This window comes from Schistocerca cancellata, chromosome 5 (assembly GCF_023864275.1).
Source record: "Schistocerca cancellata isolate TAMUIC-IGC-003103 chromosome 5, iqSchCanc2.1, whole genome shotgun sequence".
Classification (NCBI taxonomy): Eukaryota; Metazoa; Arthropoda; class Insecta; order Orthoptera; family Acrididae; genus Schistocerca; species Schistocerca cancellata.
In genome coordinates this window covers 446,729,075-446,748,709 of record NC_064630.1, presented here as the reverse complement: position 1 = coordinate 446,748,709, position 19,635 = coordinate 446,729,075, and the positions used below count along the sequence as shown (strand labels likewise).

The 19,635-nt window shown below is 43.7% G+C and overlaps 1 protein-coding gene across 1 annotated transcript in view; it reads right to left on the bottom strand.

Annotated features, from left to right (window-relative positions):
* The window catches only part of LOC126187897 (nephrin-like), an 878,271-nt gene that overhangs the window by 90,508 nt on the left and 768,128 nt on the right, over window positions 1-19,635 (bottom strand). The window contains exon 11 of the mRNA XM_049929248.1: window positions 18,523-18,735. Coding sequence (XP_049785205.1) covers window positions 18,523-18,735 — 213 coding nt within the window. The remainder of the gene's footprint in view (window positions 1-18,522; window positions 18,736-19,635) is intronic.

The following is a 19,635-nucleotide window of genomic DNA, read 5'->3' as shown; positions in this document are numbered from 1 at the left end:
ATCGCAGACGCAGGATATCGAAGCCAGTATAACGCCTTATTTTCACTGAACGTATTCTGAGCTGAAACGTAATGAGGTATCTTGAACAGACTAATCTCCTCAGTGCCAACCAGCATGGATTTCGAAACCACCGAACATGTAAAACACTACTTGCACTTTTCTTATATGAAATACCATAAGGTTTGGATCAGGGCAGCCAGGTTGATGCAGTATTTCTTGATTTCCGAATAGCATTTTTCTCCAAACCATATCTACGATTAGTGCCAAGGAACGGTCATACGGGGTATCAAATGAAATTTGTGACCGCATTGACGACCTTTTGGTAGGGAGGACACAACATGTTATCTTGAATGGAGAAGCATCGTCAGATGTAGAAGTAACTTCGCGTGTACCACAGGGAAGTGTGTTCGTTCCTTTGGTGTTCATGCTTTATTTTAATGACCTTGCAGGCAACATCAGTAGTAACATCAGGCAGATGATGCAATTGTCTGACATGTACTGTCTGAAGGATGTTGCATAAACCTTCAGTCAGATCTTCTAAGATTTCAAAGTTGTGCAAATATTGGCAACTTGCTTTAAACGTTCAGAAATATGTAACTGTGCACTTCACAAAACGGAAAACCTTGTTATCGTATGACTATAACATCAATGAGTCGCTGTTGGAATCGGCCAGCTGTTACAATTAGCTTGTGTAACACCCTGTATGGATATAAAAGGGAATTATCACATCAGCTCAGTCGCGGGTAAAGGAGGTGGTATACTTAGGTTTATTGGTAGGCAACTGGGGAAGTGCAGTCAGTCTGCAGAAGAGGCTGCTTACCGATCACACGTGAGACACATCCTAGAATATTGCTCAAGTGTGTGGGTCCCGTATCAAATGGGAGTAACAGGGGATATTGAACGTATACAGAGAACGCAGCACGAATGTTCACATGTCCGTGGGAGCGTGGCACAGAGATACTAAAGAAACTGAACTGGACGACTCTTGAAGATAGACGTAAACTGTCGCGAGAAGTCTATTAACAAAGTTTCAAGATACGACTTTAAGTGATAACTCTAGGAATGTACTACAATCCCCTATGTATCGCTCATATACGGATCGTGAAAATAAGATTAGAATAATTACTGCTCGCACAGAGGCATTCAAAAACCATTATTCCCGCACTCCATACATGAACAGAAAGATCCCTAATAACGGGTGCAATGGGACGAACCCTCTGTCATGCACCTCACGTTGTTGGCAGAGAATAAATGTAGATGCAGAGGGCACTACTTTGCAAAAAATTTTGATACCACGCTCTGAGGGACAAAGATGCTTTTAGCAATACCGCATTGAAAACCACGATTTCTAGCACTGAGATGCATTCTTCTGTTGCGCATTTCAGATTTCCTCTTTTCTTTGTATTGCGTCAACGATGAAGGAATCACTAAACTTTTTACATGGTTTGTCTCTGCAGTTTTTTAAACTTTTGAGTTCCCCAGTTCATAAATATTTTGAAACTCTTTCATCTTTTAGAAAGAAGCACCACTAAATAAAGTCTGCATAGACTTGCAGCTTCTGACGCTGCTGTTTGGAGGCATCGCTTGAGCCCGTGTAAGAAACTGCGACGTGTGTTTCGCTCCCGAGTGTGGCCGTTAGGTTTTATTACTATCAAAGGTAAGTCACGTCTCATCAGTGAAGGTCCTGCCCAGAGTTAGGTGTTATTCTTCTTCTTATTGAAAAGGCTTACAATTTTGTTAGGATAAAGAGTAGTTCAAGATTCAGATATGTAACGAAAGGAATATCGGATACATTATCTGTGGCATTAGATACCAGAAAACTGTGCACATCAAACCCGTACCATCCAAGTGACGTGAAATTTAGTACCCAGCTTATAGGTAAAAGCACAACACATTTCTGAGGTATGTGTACTGAGAAGCGTACGATTTCACACACTTGAGTGTTAGTGGCTGGATTCTGTGACATAACAAAACGAAAGGCGAACCCACTGGGCAAGAGTCGCAGGTATGATGGTCTATGTGTTGAGATGTACTTCAGGAAATAGTCTATGTCCCCAAGACATTTTCTCACCAAGTGCTTTTGCTTGCCGTCATGTAAAAACACAATTGCATTCCTGAATGAATGTATTCGTCGTGGCATATATCCACAAGTTTACCAAGGCACTGTTGGTCCAGATTGTACCACTACTCAACTGCGATTCGGCTTAGATCCCTCAGAGTGGTAGGTGGGTCACGACGTATATAAGAACCGTTGTTCAATCCATCCCAGGCATGTCTGATAGGGTTCATGTATGGAGAACATCCTGGACACTCTAGTCGAGCGATGTCGTTATCCAGAAGGAAGATGTGCACGATGGGGGTGCGAATTGTCGTCTATGAAGACGAATGCCTCGCCAATATGCTGCCGATATGGTTGCACTGTCGGTCAGAGGATGGGATTCACGTATCGTACGCCTTCCATGACCAACGGCGTTGTACGTCGGCTTCACATAATGCCACCCCAAAACATCAGGGAAACTCCGCCTTGCTGCACTTGGTGGACGGTGTGCCTAAGACATTGAGCCTAAGCGCGTATCCTCCAAACAGGTCTCCGACGAGTGTCTGGTTGAAGCCATATGCGACACTCATCAGTAAAGAGAACGTGATGCCAATCCTGAGCGCCCCATTCGGCACATTGTTGGGCCCATCTGTACCGAGCTGCGTAGTGTCATGGTTGCAAAGATGGATCTCGCCATGGATGTCGGGAGTGAAGTTGTGCATCATGCAGCCTATTGCGCACAGTTTGAGTCGTAACTCGACGTCCAGTGGCTGAACGAATAGCATTATTCATCATGGTGGCGTTGCTGTCAGGGTTCCTCCGAGCCATAATCCGTAGGTAGCGGTCATCCACTGCAGCAGTAGCCTCGGGCGGTCTGAGCGAGGCATGTCATCGACTGAACTACAGACAACACGAGCCGTGTACCTCCTTCCTGGTGGAATGACTGGAACTGATCGGCTGTCGGATCCCTTCCGTCCAATAGGCGCTGCTCATGCATGGTTGTTTACACCTTTGTGAGGGTTTAGTGACATCTCTGAACAGTCAAAGGGACCGTGGCTGTGATACAATATCCACAGTCAACGTCTATCTTCAGGAGTTCTGGGATCCGGGTTGGTGCAGAACTTTATTGATGTGTGTATTTATCTCAACATATTCAGCAAGGTGGCGAACACATTTCTCCAAAAGAGAGACTAGTTTGTTAACGTCATCTCTGTAGAAAGCCTGTCGAAGGAGACACCACCTCACCTCTGCTGTCACAGCTTCATGACTATCAGGGTGAATTCCTCGGAACGGTTCTTGAAGTATGGAAAACAGACGAAAATCGGTTGGGGCCAAGACGCACTGTATGGCGGATAAACAGTGAACCCAAGGTGTCGGCTTGTTGCAGATGTCGCAGCGCCAGTGTATGGTCTGATACTGTCATTCTGCAGGAGGGGGTGCTCCATGTGTAGACGAACTCGTCAAATTCGAAATTCGATTACAGCAAGCTGTTTCTCAGGTACCGACAAAGTTACGTTACACATCGCCATGTCACACGCTACAATTCGGAGCCGTCTATGGGTAAAGGGCTGGAAATATGCAGACATGAAGAATAAAAATGTAGTATGTTTATAAAGTACGCTTTATTTAAAAAGCTCTGAAAATCTCCACATAAAAATTTTGGAGGTATTAGTTCTCGCAACGTCCAGTTCTAATTGTGGCATCAGAATGATCGCGCAGACGTCCTCGAATGCAGCTTCTCTAAATGAACTAGTTTACGTTCCTACTTGTTAAGGATTCTGAGCTTTAAACCAAACCCTTATAAATTGTGGCACTAGCCTTTTATATGCTTTTTTTTTCTCTTCTACCGGTGCACTGCAATACGCCAGATCCGTTCCAACAAATTTTGGTCGTCCTTTTGTTAAACCCACTTCATATCGCTTCTTAGTATTCTATGAAGACATTTACAATGAGTCATGCTCAAAACGTTCACCTACAGTCTTATAATCGCATTCTATCCGGCTCCTTCTCTCTAATACATTATCCTGAATTTATCCACGTAGAAGGAGAACTGCGATTCATTGTCCGAAGCGGAAACCATTTCCACGTCAGTTTGCTCTTCTATGTGCACGTACACGTTTTTGCTATAAACCGCAGCACCATGTACGAACGACCTTCTAGTGCTGCTGCTCTTCAATGATAATTCGTTGATGTATCAGAGAACGTCAGAGGTCTGACGCACATGCGATATTAACTTCGCCTCTGCTGCAAATTCACGCTCCACTGATATAACTTATTGGATTCCATTTGTCAAATATTCACCGAGCCAATGAAAAGTATGCGAAGAACTTCCGTATCGTCGTACTGTGGTCAGCACTGGGCAGTGTGGTACAGTGACAAACACCATCTGGAAACCTAGGAAGACAGAACATTCGTCAGCACCCTCATCTACTGTCTGCATGTTCTAAGGTTGCTTTGACTAATGGTGCAAGTGTTTAATCCCCGATTTAGTGCAACTCTGCCGTCTTATAAAGAAATTCGTTATTTTATAAACAACTTCGTAAAGCTATCTGACTGCATAAGATGGTGCAACTCACATTTAAAACAAATCGCACGACTAGTACAAGTCAGGTATAGATTGTATAACTGAACATCACTGTGAAGATGTCTCCTAAGACCCTACAAAAAGTAATCAACGCACAGTTGAGCGCTGTGTAATGGGGATCGTGTTCCACGTTTTTAATCAGAGTACTTACGTATGGAAATGAATAACTGCTGATGATATTCCCACAAATCATGAATCTGTGGTTCGAAAGAGCAGAACACGAGTGAATGAAACGGAATGATGAACACTGGAGTATAGTGGTCTGCATAATGAACATAGAAACACGCTCTGCAGGAATCTGCCACATCAGTTCTACATTCAGCACCCGACGTCTGAACATCTTCACAACTGGTAACATACGGGTAGAGAATGGTAAATTAATAACTACCGATGGGGAAAGCTTTGTGAGAACTGAACTGTTCAATTTCTGTACCATGCGTCATGGCCTAGTACTCAGAAATGAGGTACTTTTCAGCATGTGTGCACAGGTTGCTGGCAGACAAATGTTGCACCAGAAATAAAGTAAAATTCAATAAGTGGTGTAGGACAGTGGAAGTGAGAAAGATGAGATACAGTTTAACTGTACTGACTTTACATCACGCAAACAAGCATACGAGCCCCTGGGATTTCAACGTACACGTTTGCTTAATAATTGCTGCAAGACTCCCAGCAACATATACAATGACCCAAATGGCAGGAGTAAGTGAATAAACTGGTCGCAAAAGTCATCGGACTGAATAACCCAACAAGATCTTCTAACCAGTTTAAAGGTAGACCTTCGTGCCTAAATATCACCTCACCTTCGCAATTAATCTCAAGTTCACAATGAGCAATTAGTGAAAAGAAAGCCATACGGCAGAAACACCACTGGAGTGAACCGAGTGGAACACTCTGCCTATTAGCAGACACTTCTAATAAATGTAACGTTACCACCAAATCTGCTGAACTGTTGCCGCCGCGGCTGATTTGCGTCTACCAACAGCACGTCTCCCGGAAGAGGTCCCGTCACCTAACAAGCGGCGATGTGATTGGATGGGAGCGTGCGAAAACGACCAGAGTTAACCAAGTTTCTGTTGCAACATCTCGGGAAGGTACATTTCAAAGACGTAAAAGAAATTCAGACCCAAGCCGCAATTGGGTACCCAAATAAATCCAGAGTAAACAATCGAAAAATTGTGCCTGACCGGGATCGAACACTGGTTTCCGACTTCACGTGAGTGGTCGCCTCAACTGCTTCTGCTATACGAGTACGCATTCCGTACGACTCAGGGTCTCAACTTTTCGCGCACTACACATGTAGCACCCGTGTCAATCATACTAACTGCTCGCTGCATCACGCTAATTTTCCGCAAGAGTTAGGAAAGACAGTGCATCCACAATGAAATTATGTTAATGGCCGTCAAGCCGTATATATTCATATAAGAGTGCTGTCTGTTCTTTCACACAGCACACATACCAGTAACATACATGCACCTTAACATGCACCTCCAATGCGACTGCAAACCATGTCTGAACTTTTACGGGAATCAGGTGAATCTGCGAGCAGAGCATGTGAAGAACAGGGTGTGCTACATGTGCGGTATGCGACAAGTTAAAATTTTGTGTCAAACGGAAAGTGTACACGGGTAGCCGAAGCCGTTAAGGTGACCGTAAAAGAGAAAATACGCGTTCGAATCCCGGTAGGTCGCAAATTTTCACTTGTCATTGATTTCATTATAATGCCCGATTGTGCACGATGCAAGAATTAATTACATTTCATCATATATATGTAAGGTAATAGGGTCAAAAATGTATAAAGAAAGTAAAACTAGTGACTAAAGTTCTTCTGGGTATTATGCCGCATCAATAATTATTGTTGTTAGTTTTCAGAAATAACGTGGCATAATACCAAGAAGAACTTTATTCACTTTGACACCGGCCGCGGAAGCCAACGTTCTTATAAACTAAATCTATTTAACAAATCTTAGGTGCCACATAACACACAACTTTCGAAATGCCCTCTGTCATCAAAAGTATCCTGACACCCTCAAAAACATACGTGTATCACATTAGGTGCATTGTGCGGCCACCAACTGCCAGATACTCCGTATCAGCGACCTCAGTAGTCATTAGACATCGTCACAGAGCAGAATGGGGCGCTCCGAGGAACTCACGTTCTGCGAACGTGGTCAGGTGATTGGGTGTCACTTGTGTCGTACGTCTGTACCATAGATTTCCACATTCCTAAACATCCCAAGGTTCACTGATTCCGATGTGATAGTGAAGTGGAAACGTGAAGGGACACGTACAGCACAAAAGCATACAGGCCGACCTCGTCTGTTGACTGACAGAGACTGCCGACAGCTGAAGAGTGTCGTAATGTGTAATAGCCAGACATCTGTCCAGACCATCACACAGGAATTCCAAACTGAATATGGATCAACTGTAGAGGCCGCCGCGAAGGATTAGCCGAGCGGGCTAAGGCGCTGCTGTCATGGGGTGTGCGGATGGTCCCGGCGGAGGTTCGAGTCCTCCCTCGGGCATGGATGTATGTGTTTGTCCTTTGGATAATTTAGGTTAAGTAGTGTGTAAGCTTGGGGACTGAAGACCTTAGCAGTTAAGTCCCATAAGATTTCACACACATTTGAACTTTTTTTTCCACTGCAGATACTATGACAGTTAGGCGGGAGGTGAGAAAACTTGGATTTCATGGTCGAGTGGCTGCTCATTAGCCACACATCACGCCGGTAAATGCCAAACGACGCTTCGATTGGTGTAACATTGAACGATTGAACAGTGGAAACGATCCTATGGCAGGGTGTGGGTATGGCAAATGCCTGGATGTACGTCATCTCTCAGCACGTATAGTGGTTACAGTGAAACTCGGAGGTGGTGGTGTTATGGTGTGGTCGTGTTTTTCATGGAGGGGCTTTCACCCCTTGTTGTTTTGCGCGGTACTGTCACAGCAAAGGCCTATATTGATGTTGTAAGCACCTTCCTGCTTTCCACTGTTGAAGAGAATTTCGGGGATGGCAATTGCATCTTTCAACACGATGGAGCACCTGTTCATAATGCACGGCCTGTGGCGGAGTGGTTACACGGCAATAACATCACTATAAGGGACTGGCCTTTACAGATTCCTGACCTGAATTCTACAGAACACCTCTGCGATCGTTAGGCATGCCGACTTCGTGCCAGGCCTCACCGACCGACATCGATACCTTGCGTCAGTGCAGCACTTCGTGAAGAATGGGCTGCCATTCCCCAAGAGTCCTTCCAGCACTTGATTGAACGTATGCCTGCGAGAGTGGATGCTATCATCAAGGCAAATGGTGGGCCAACAGCATATTGAACTCCAGCATTACCGATGGAGGGCGCCACGAACTCGTAAGTCATTTTCAGCCAGATGTCCGGATACTTTAGATCAAAAAGTGTAATCTTGTATTATTAAAGTAAGCTTACTTTTTCTGTACTTTTACAGATTATATGAGAGAAATTTCCCTTCTTTGCGGAGAATCATTGTGACTCAACTTTAAATATCCTCTAGGATTCGAAAACGACAGGCATCTGCAATATTAGTTTGTAATTCTGAGCAGCTTTCACTCTAGTCTTCTTGTGAACAGAAGTGACTTGTGATTTTTTCGAGCATCGGAGAGTATTTGCTGTTCATGAGGTTTTCGTAACAGTGCAAGGACGATGCTGAAATCTCTCTCTGTCGACGGGACTGGAAACGGCAAGTAAGGTAGCGAAAGGTTTTGTTGACCTTGGCAGTAGGGAACGGTTAGTGTGAAAACTACAATCGACGAGTCTTAGTGAAATGCTGCGGCATGTTCAACCCCAAGACGCCGGTAAGCCCCAAAAGGCTGCCGCGATTAAAGGTGTACTCCTCGAGCAGGTGGACCACTCTATCATTAAGGAGTCGGTGTGTTAAAAGGTGGGGCGCGCCACGCGGCTGAACGCTGTGTCGGCGCGGCGGGCTCTTTGCAATATGCAGGCTGTTTCAGCGCTACTCGGAGCCGCCGGCTCCGCCGCTCATTGATTACCTGTTGAAAACACTTGCATTATTCACCCTGCCGGTTGCAAAGGCTTTCCGTTTTATTGAAGGCTGAACGACCACTCAGCCGCCTTGACGGAGCGCTTTGTGCCGCAAACAGTAAGTGGTATTTTTGTTCCAACTTTTTTATTACATTTCGCACAGGTTCAGAGGATTTTGAAAGCTGGGTGGGCCCACTAGTGCCGACATTTCTGAGAGAGCCTTTGTGAGGGATTGTCTGAATACCTGTGTATGAAATTTTGTTGTGTTTGCTACGCTCAGCACCCGTGCTGATTTCAGAAAAATTGTACTTGTTTATACTACACAGTTTCTCGTTTACTGTAAAACATCCTTCTTAGTTATAAAAGAAGGGAATCATCGCTTAATAGTCGTTAGTAGATAGTCCTGAGGATAACACAGCGATACGAATATGTCTCGCCACAGAAACATAACAGTTCATAATAATTCACCTTACTAAACCTCAGCTCCTATTGACAGACTGCTTACATGGTAAAAAAGAAAACGTTCTTTGTTTAGCAATCTATTCCATTGCCGCTAATTGACCTCCAGTGGTCATGAAGTTCTATTTATTCAACAACCAGAACCATGATATGAATCTCATTGGGAAGAAGTAATATACATCTGTATCTGCAACTACATTTATACTCTGCAAATCACAATTAAGTGTTGGCGGGGGTTCATCTAACCAACTTCACTACAATTTACTATTATACCAGTATCGAAAAGCCGACGGAAGGAACGAACACATACAATCATTTCGAGCTAGCTCTGATTTCCCTTATTTTATCGTGATGATGGTTTCTCACTACGTAGGACAGCGTCAACAAATATTTTAGCTTTCGGAGAAGAAAGTTGGTGATTGAAATATCTTGAAAAGGTTCCGCCGCAACGGAAAACGCCCTAGATTTCCTGATATCCGTTTCAAATACTGTGTAATGTCCGAGATAACGAACTAATATCGAAATAATAATATTCCCGCGCTCCGGCGCAATGGAGACAGACTCATACAGTGATTGCTGTATTCTAGATGTAGAGCAGAAGACTTCTTTCAGCCGCCACTCTAGGGGTCCAGGCAAATACATCTCTTGGGATACCAATTGACCGCGACAGGAAATAAAACGGGATTGTCAATTGGCACCTCTGCGGGAAAAAATTTCTGCGGAACCTGAGTATCTTACTGGCATAAGCGGCTCTTGGCGGGTGGTCTGTTTGTGAGTTGGCGAAGCCTACGAATATGAAAAAAAGAAAAAAAACATTATTATGGTGAAAAATTGATCTGCATCTGATCTACGCTTAGCAACACAATTAAACGGTCAATTAAACTACGTAACTTTCTCCCTTTAATATTCAGACCTTATAAATTTTGATCGAAGGTGCTTACAGTGCCTGTAACGGTGCAAAAACTTGGCACCCTGTAACGTCATCCTCGGCGCAGGGACGCTTCAAACAGCAGAGGTCGACGCTTGGGAAAACGTCCAGTGTTCTGAAGTTTATCTGAGGTGGAAGTTAGGTTAATGATCTCAGAATAAAAATTCCACTATGCAGTGGAGTGCGCGGTGATGCGAAACTTCCTGGCAGATTAAAACTATGTGCCGGATCGAGACTCGAACTCGGGACCTGCTCCTTTCGCAAACAAGTGCTCTATCAGCTGAGCTAAGGTAGGTGGCGAGGTACTGGAGAAATTAAAGCTGTGAGGAGGGGTCGTGAGTCATGCATGGGTAGGTCAGCTGGTGGAGCACTTGCCCGTGAAAAGCAAAGGTCTCGAGTTCGGGTCTCGATCCGTCAAAGAGGTTTAATCGGCCAGGACGTTTCTTAGGTTAATGATGTCACATTGAGACCAGATTTCGTCACAATACCGGACAACGCCAACGTGGACGTATACTATGGGAAGGTCGTCACGCGAACTCTTATCCACATTTCACCCTTTCTTTCGGCGCACCTGCGATGGAGGTCAGAAACGTGAATCACAGGACACAAATCCCGTTGTTTTACTGGCTAACCATGGTAACCATTTCAGGCACACCGCCGCTCAGAATCCACACGAAAAGGCCTCAAGAGGTGGTGAAAAGTGCATTACACTGAAACACTTTCCACATCCCTTAGATTCCCCATCTACGTCCACATACCACGCAAGCCACCATATGCTAGATGGTGGATGGTACCCTGTAGCACAAATAGTTATTTCCTTTCGTGTTCCACTCTCAAACAGGGCGAGTGAAAAATCACTGTCTGATTGCTTCCGTACCAGCCCTGACTTCGTGGTCCTTACGCGAAATGTACGTTGCAGGCAGTGGATTCGTTCTGTTTATCAGCCTCGTATGCCGGTTCTCTAAATTTTTCTCAATTGTGCTTCAGGAAAAGAACGTCAACTTCCCTCCAGTGATTCCCATTTGAATTTGAGTTACGCTTTGTTCGAATCCACCGGTAACAAATCTAGCAACCCGCCTCTGAACTGCTCCAACCTGGTGCGGATAGTAACAGTGGGGCTCCACTGGTGTACCATATGCGGCCTCCTTTACAGGCGAACCATACGTTTCTAAAATTCTCCCGGTAACCGAGGTCGATCTTTCGCCTTCCCACCTACAATCCTTACACGTTCATTCAATTACATATTGCTTTGTGACTTTATACCTAGTTATTTTAAAGGCATGACTGTGTCATGCACAACACTATTAATGCTGTACTCGACATCATGGGTGTTGATTTTCCTACTCGCCAGCTTATATTTTTCTAGCTGCCATTCACCACATCAACATCACACTGACATGCCCACAAACAGGCTCTCGACCAGCAGGAGGACGCCACTCTGCTGAACGATTATCGAAGTATCTGTACAGGTTTCTACTGATCGCACCCTGTAGACCAGGGGCAAAACTGCGGTCGATACACTGCAAAGCAGCAGAGCACGTTCGGCGGGGTTGCAGCCCAATGATATCTTTAAAGAAGTGTTGTATCGTCAGAAGGATGATAGCCATGTCGAACGCTGTGAAGAACGTCGCTCTGATGCTCATCGCCCGGTGAACTGTCGTTTTCGACCACGAAATGAATGGTAATCAACATCCGATCGGAAGGGTTGGGTTCACTGACGCGCTTTATGCCACTTCCTTAGACCTTTTCTTGTCGATTCTGAGCGTCGTTGTGTCTGAAATGTTTTTCTCGGCCACCCATACGAAACTGCGTGCTTTCAAAGCTGTCCATCGTGCGTCTGACCTCCATCGCAGAGGCGTCAAAAGAAGAATTTATATGTAGGTAACAAGGTGTGCGACGACCGTCCCGTCTTGTGGAACGTCCACTGCGGCACTGTGCAGAGCAGTGGTGAAATTTGGTAACAATGTGGCATATACTGGCCCACATTACACCTAACATGAACTTCTGAGCTTCTGCCTTTTCTTTGTACGTGTCAGAACGCTGCTGTTTGAACCGTTGCGTCGAATTGCGCCACGCTGCTACACATACATCATCGAAAAGTACGCAGAATTCTTACAACTCTAACGCCCCTATAAGTATTCTTGACTGCCAGGAATTCATGCTTTTTAACTTCTAAAGTGCTTGTTTTAAATCAACAAATTTTATCAATAGCAAAAGACGCAAAATATCCTACACTGCCCAACGACTGCGACTGTGAAAAGACGTCTGTACTCTTCACTAACACCAGCCACGTAAATAAACAATTCTCCACCTGAAGATGTCGGTGTTAACCATCGAAAACGTAGATGCAAAATAAACAAGTGACTGACGCGGAAACTGTTTCATTTGTATTTTGCTACGGGGGTTTCAAATAAGTGATTTCTTAATAACTGACCCTTTAATTGGTTGCGCAATGCGAATAGGCAGGAATGAGACACTATGACGAATTGTCGAAAGCAACTAAAGTGAAAACGATTCTTGCTTTGTTCATCGATACTTTCAGTCGTTAATTTCATCCTCTACCGGTTTTTTTCAGTCGATTTAGCGACTGTCCTGTGTCTGCACTGTCGTTACCTTCTAGTAGTCATATGTACGAACTAGTTCGCGAATTTTTGAAACTTATACAATATAGTGGCTTGTCATTCAATACCCTGTGCACTAATATCAAGACGCAATTTCAACCAGTGTTAGGAGAACGTGACTCAGTCGTATAAATGCTGATTTGTGGATTCCCAGGGTCTTAACCGAAAATAGAGATTTTTGCGGTCATTTAGTAAGACATGTCATGCGATATCTTCAGTTCGTAATGACTATGTAGTTTCATGCAAACCACCATTTTCTGCAGGGCTCAACCAGTGCCAGCTTAAATTTTAGGCTTAAATTTAGGCCTTTCCTGTCTACTATTATTCCGTTTAGTAATTTGAACGTTTTACGAAAGGTATGCTCTGATTTATTCGGATCATATCTGCATAGTGTCCGAAACCTAAAAGCACACTATAGTAGATGTGACTGTTGTCACACCCAATACCTCTAAAGAATTAAAGGTATTGGGAGTGTAATCAATCACATCTACCGAAGGGCAACACCCAGAATGGTAGAGAGATATGGCCCAGACATTTACAGAAAATTTAGTTAGACAAACAGGTAGTGGACTTGATGCAGGTGTGATTTCTGCATTCAACTCAACTTACTATTAGCGGTAAAGTTTTACCTATCGCCATATCAGAGAACACACACTTTTTACGAGCCATACTCATTATTGTTATTATTCTCATAATATTATTGTTACTATTGTCACTATTACCGAAAGCAGCAACATCAGAACATGTAAAACCGGTATTAACACTATTACTTCATAGCATTATTTACTCACCTTCCAGTACAGGTACTGAAACGTCCCCTTTGAACAATTATACATGACTGGGCTTAAACTGACGCTCAATATCTTTAGCGCAACGCAATCTGACTTTCAAAAATCCTTACAAAAGAATGGCCCTGACTGACATTAACCTATACGTTTCACAAATCACTTACCTCACAAAAATCTTGGTTACTCGGACTACTGCAATACAGCAAGCGCCACTACTGCCAGCTAAATAAAAGATTCAAACTACTGAAGGCACTAACTACTGATAGGCATAGTTAGCAAATGAAAGATTTTGATAGAGAACAAACAATGTATTTACCTCAATAGTGTTCAAAAGTCATAATGCATATTGCAGATCATGACATCCAGTCTTACAAATTTCAAAACTCCGCCACCTCTCTCCCCACATCCAGCACTGCTGGCGGCTCACCTCCAACTGTGCAACGCTATGCGCTGTTCACATCCAGCTGCCCAACACTACAATGGCAGACAACAATGCAAACTAGCCACAGACTGCACACAGCACAGCCAGTGATTTTCATACAGAGCGCTATGTAACGTTGCCAATAAGAAAACATAAACAGCCTACTTACATAGCCCCCATGCGCCCCACAAAAATTTTACAAATTGTTTTGGTTCCCATATTGTCTGTTTCTATGTTTATCTCTGTCATATTCGTTACTACGGAAATGCGATCTTTCTCTGTAACTACAATTCTACCAATGGTTGGCATACGGGTGGTGTCTGTTTTGGTCACGATTTGCGTTGTAAGAATAGCCTTGTCGTGTATTATTTCTGTCATCGCGGAATTGTGACAGATGTGACCTGTAATTGTTGTGCTCCTGTTTTCGCGTTCCGCGATTGTCAGTGTCAATTTCCAGTTCTTGTAACAGTCCCTGAAAAGCTTCAATGTCGTCTTTGCAACGTCCTGGTAAAATAATATATCGTAAATGTTCAGGCAGTTTGATTAAGCAAATGCGGATGAGTTCTGAGGGGCTGTATGGGTTTGACAGGGACCGATTCTTGTGCAACATGTCTTCAAAATATTTCACTAGACTGAAAAATTCAGATTGTTCAAAATGTTTCATCATTATGATGCTATGTTTTACTCGGTCTTGTGTAGCTTGTGACCAATATGCTGAGAGGAAGGCATGATAAATTTCTCCTTCACTGTGGCAATCGTGAATGACCAATCGCATTCTTACGGCTGGATCATTCTCTAAATAGCCACACATAAATTCAAATCTGTGCTCTAATGACTAGTTGGGAGGAAAACAATGAGGGAATTGATGGAGCCACACTTGTGGATGAATTTCGTTGCCAGAATTCTTAAATATTTTGAATTTACGTGTAGTAATGAACAGCTTATAGTCAAAGTCATCGTTTCGGCGATTCGCATGTCGGTCATTGTTACTTCGTTTCGGCGGTTTCATCACAAAATTCGGTGTACCTTGCCAATTTCTTTCATAATTTCCGAAGTGTCCTGTGTTATTATTTTGTAGCTGTTCCGTATTTCTATGTCCCTCTGCCCGTACTGGAGCGCGAGTGTCCTCTGAAATATGTAATTCTTGTATTAGTTGTGCCAACTGATCTTGTATTTCCCGGATTTCTCTTTTGTACAGTGTATTGATTTGATTTTGATTTTGTTTGAATTTTCTAATTTGTTTATGTTCTTCAGTGTCAGTGAAGGCTACAGGTCTTGTGTCATTCAGAGCATCATCTACCTTTCTAGATAAGTTAGTGAACTGATCTGAAAGTTCGGCTACTTTATCCAATAGTGAAATTATTTCCTCTGTGTGTTTTTCTGAACCAAGTTTCAGAGTGTCCATTTGTGTTGAAATCGTATCTATTGTGTTCTTTAAGTTTTCCTGAGTTTTTGCAAGTTGCGTAACCAAATCGGTAGATGAAACTGAGTCAGTTTTAGCTTGCAAGGTCTCATGATTTTCATGAACAATAGTTTGCAGTTCTTTTATGGCTGCTTCGTGATTCTGTAATGCATTTTCATGACGCGAAAAAATAGGTTGGAAATGCTCACAAATTTGTGTTTTTACGTCATTACAGACTTTTTGGCATTTCGATTCAATGTTATGTAACTCAGTAGTTAACTCTTCACGTGTTTGTTCAAGTGTGGTGTCTAACTTTTGAAGCTTTTGCTGTGTTTGTCTCTGAGTTTGTTCCATTGTGTCTAACTGTTGCTGTGTTTGTCTCTGGTGTTGTTCCAATGTGTCTAACTTTTGAATATTTTGTTCCATTGTGTCTAACATTTGAAGATTTTGTCCCATTTGTTTCTGATTTTGTTCAAGCGTTGTGTCTAACTTTTGTAGCCTTTGTCCCATTTGTTGCATTAACTGTAATAACAGTGCACTGGTGTCTGAAACATGTTCCTCAGTGCTATTCGGCAGTGCATTTGAACTGGCAATATACGCATTTTGAAAAGCAGAAAATGTGTCTTGATGTATTTGAAAAAACGGTGAGGACGCAAAACCTGAATCTACAGTATTTGCAAGATTGTGTCCTGTCATTTCGGAATCCTGAGGCGAGCTGTTGCCGACCGATCGATCGATAAAGCTTCCCTGTTCACCAATTGTTTCACTGCCTACACCATTATTTGCAGCCCACTCCATTTCCCTATGCACAATTAACAAATTACTACATTGAACATTAGTTGATTCATTACATGGTGGCGCTAACACACTGCTTTCGTCTTCACTGTCATTTCTCAGTTTACTTTGGAGCCTAGAATTACGTTTTTCACACGCCATTATTGTCACAATATTTCACACGACACAATTTGAAGAGCAAAATAAGAAAACACATTAACATAACATTGAAAATAATATCTCGTTAATTGCAAGCGCAGCTGCGAAATACTTGGTGCAAATCTACATGCATGCCACAACTGTTTTACTGTACAAGAATGAAAACTACAACTACAAAGGAAATTCTCTCTATGATTACGCGCTAGTAATAAACAATAGCTACACTAATAACACAAACTACAAGAACAAAATCAGAAGATTCCAGTGAGGTATCCTCGGCTAAGGGTCGACTTATGAAACGTCTCCTTTGAACAATTATACATGACTGGGCTTAAACTGACACTCAATATTTTTAGCGCAACGCAATCTGACTTTCAAAAATCCCTACAAAAGAATGGCTCTGACTAACATTAACCTATACGTTTCACAAATCACTACCCTCACAAAAATCTTGGTTACTCGAACTACTGCAATACAGCGAGCCACTACTGCCAGCTAAATAAAAGATTCAAACTACTGAAGGCACTAACTACTGATAGGCATAGTTAGCAAATGAAAAATTTTGATAGAGAACAAACAACGTATTTACCTCAATAGTGTTCAAAAGTCATAATGTATATTTCAGTTCAAGACATCCAGTCTTACAAATTTCAAAACTCCGCCATCTCTCTCCCCACATCCAGCACTGTTGGCGGCTCACCTCCAACTGCGCAACGCTACGCGCTGTTCACGTCCAGCTGCCCAACACTACAATGGCAGACAACAATGCAAACTAGCCACAGACTGCACACAGCACAGCCAGTGATTTTCATACAGAGCGCTACGTAACGTTGCCGATAAGAAAACATTAACAGCCTACTTACAGTACTCAATCCATATTAATACTGGTTGTCATTTTATATCCGCTGTTTCTTATGTGTCTATGATACAAAAACGGTACTGCATATGTGAAACACTGGTCGAATGTAACAGAGGGCTTGATGGACCTAATGAAATCATATTAAATAAATAGTAAAATGAATATTCGCCACGTAGCGCGTTTCCGAAGCGGGCCCGCCAGTACCGACATGAAGGCAAGGGGTTAGTGTGGCATTCGTGTCTTACCGACTTGCGTGCTGTAGACGCGTAAACCTGAACTACAGCGACATTATTACCAAATACGTTCAATCAGGTACAACGTACTATTATTCTATATTTGGTTGCCGAAAGACATCCATCGGAGTGTGAAGAATGTGCATGGGGCAGCATGTCTATCGAAAAACATTGTTGGGAACAGGGCGACACGGTGTGTTATAGGTTCGTGATAACTCACGTCCCTATATTGCACACGTAACGCAGAAGATAATACCGACTCAAGTGGGAGACACTATGGTGCTTCTCTCGCTATGCGATTACCACACCTTCGGTCGCTTGGGGTGAAGGTACGACGATTCCTGTCCGACTAGGACATGCGGGAGGCAGATAGGTACCAGAAACTTCTTGGCAGATTAAAACTGTGTGCCGGACCGAGACTCGAACTCGGGACCTTTCCTTTTCGCGGGCAAGTGCTCTACCAACTGAGCTACCCAAGCACGACTCACGCCCCGTCCTCACAGCGTTACTTCCGCCAGTACCTAGTCTCCTACGCTCCAAACCATACAGAAGCTCTCCTGCGAACCTTGCATAACTAGCACTCCAGAAAGAAAGGATATTGCGGAGACATGGCTTAGCCACAGCATGCCAGGAAGTTTCATATCAGCACAGAGTGAAAATCTCATTCCAGTTACGTACCTCTTCACGTAGCAGGACACCACGTTTTGCCAAACGGTTATCTTCAACCTAGTGCATCGGTGGCTTGAGTGCCTCAGTGTTCACGGCGATCTTGCCTTCATGGCGTACCATTTCTGCACTGTACGGCCTTTGCACTGAAAATTTTTTGTCACCCCTTATAACTTCTTGCTCGGTATCCGCACAGCTAGTTATCTCACAATTTTGCGCACTTCGTTTACTACTGGCCGCGCAATGAGAATAAATCTGTATTTCTTAAAATTCACGTACAAGTAAAGGACAAAGTCTTACCACAGTCACCGAGCGAGGTGGCGCAGTGGCTAGCACACTGGACTGGCACTCAGGAGGACGATGGTTCAATCCCGCGTCCGGCTATCCCGATTTAGGTTTTCCGTGATTTCCCTTACTCGCTCCAGGCAAACGCCAGGATGAGTCCTTTGAAAGGGCACGGCCGACCCAAATCCGATGAGACCGATGACCTCGCTATTAGGTCTCTTCTCCCAAACAACCCAACCCCAACCCTTACCGCAGTCTGCACTGTTTGTTTGTGTGGTCGACGGTACTTACTGGCCGGCAGGACGGTAAAGACGCAAGGCTCGCTCTGGCTGCCCACGGCGTTCACAGCGAAGCAGAGCAGGTCACCGTAGTCGGAGCCCGTGATCGGCGTGTAGGTGAGCAGCGACGTGGTGCCAGAGGCGCCTCGCATCCTGTAGCGCTCCTCCGGCACCGCGGGCAGCTGAGGAAACTCTCCAGACTCGGACGTCGACACCGCACCGCCACCTGCACCAAGTCCACATTCAGACAGAAGCAGTATCACAAACGGCCATCAAACCCCTACAATGGTTGTGTCCACATCTGGTCTTATTACTGCAAGATATTTTGTGGCTTTCATCTTTTCTAGCTTCTTGTGATTAAATGCGTAAACTACGAAGATAAAATGAGAATGTATTTTAGAAACTCTTACTTCAGTGTGCGCAGAAAAACCGAAAATATAGATGGGGTGTAAAAGCAAACAGGCACGGCTATTAGAAGCATATTCTGAAGCGCTTAATCCTAGTATTCCCTAAATCTCCTCATATTGGCTCAACAGAAAATCTTCCTTAAGAAGTGAACGTAGTACTGACAGCACTTTAAATCTGAAAAGCTGCAGAATATTCATAGAGTTTGTGAACAAGAAGAACTCAGAGTTCCTGAACACAATAATAATGTTATTTTTCTTCTTCAATACGCTAGGGGTGGGGGGTGGGGGTGGGGGAATTGAGGCAGTAGAGATGTAGTACACTGGTGAAGTAAAGCGCTTAGGCAATTTAGCAAAGCTGCACTTTTGCTCTACATAACTCGATGCAAGTGTAACACAAGGAGCAGCAATAGGTAAAACTTTCCATATGCTAAACGACATCTACATCTACATCCATACTCCGCAAGCTACCTGACGTTGTGTGGCGGAGGGTCCTTTGAGTACCTCTATCGGTTCTCCCTTCTATTCCAGTCTCGTATTGTTCGTGGAAAGAAAGATTGTCAGTATGCCTCTCTGTGGGCTCTAATCTCTCTGATTTTATACTCATGGTCTCTTCGCAAGATATACTGCTTGATTCCTCGGTGAAGGTAAGTTCTCGAAACTTCAACAAAAGCCCGTATCGAGCTACTGAGCGTCTCTCCTGCAGAGTCTTCCACTGGAGT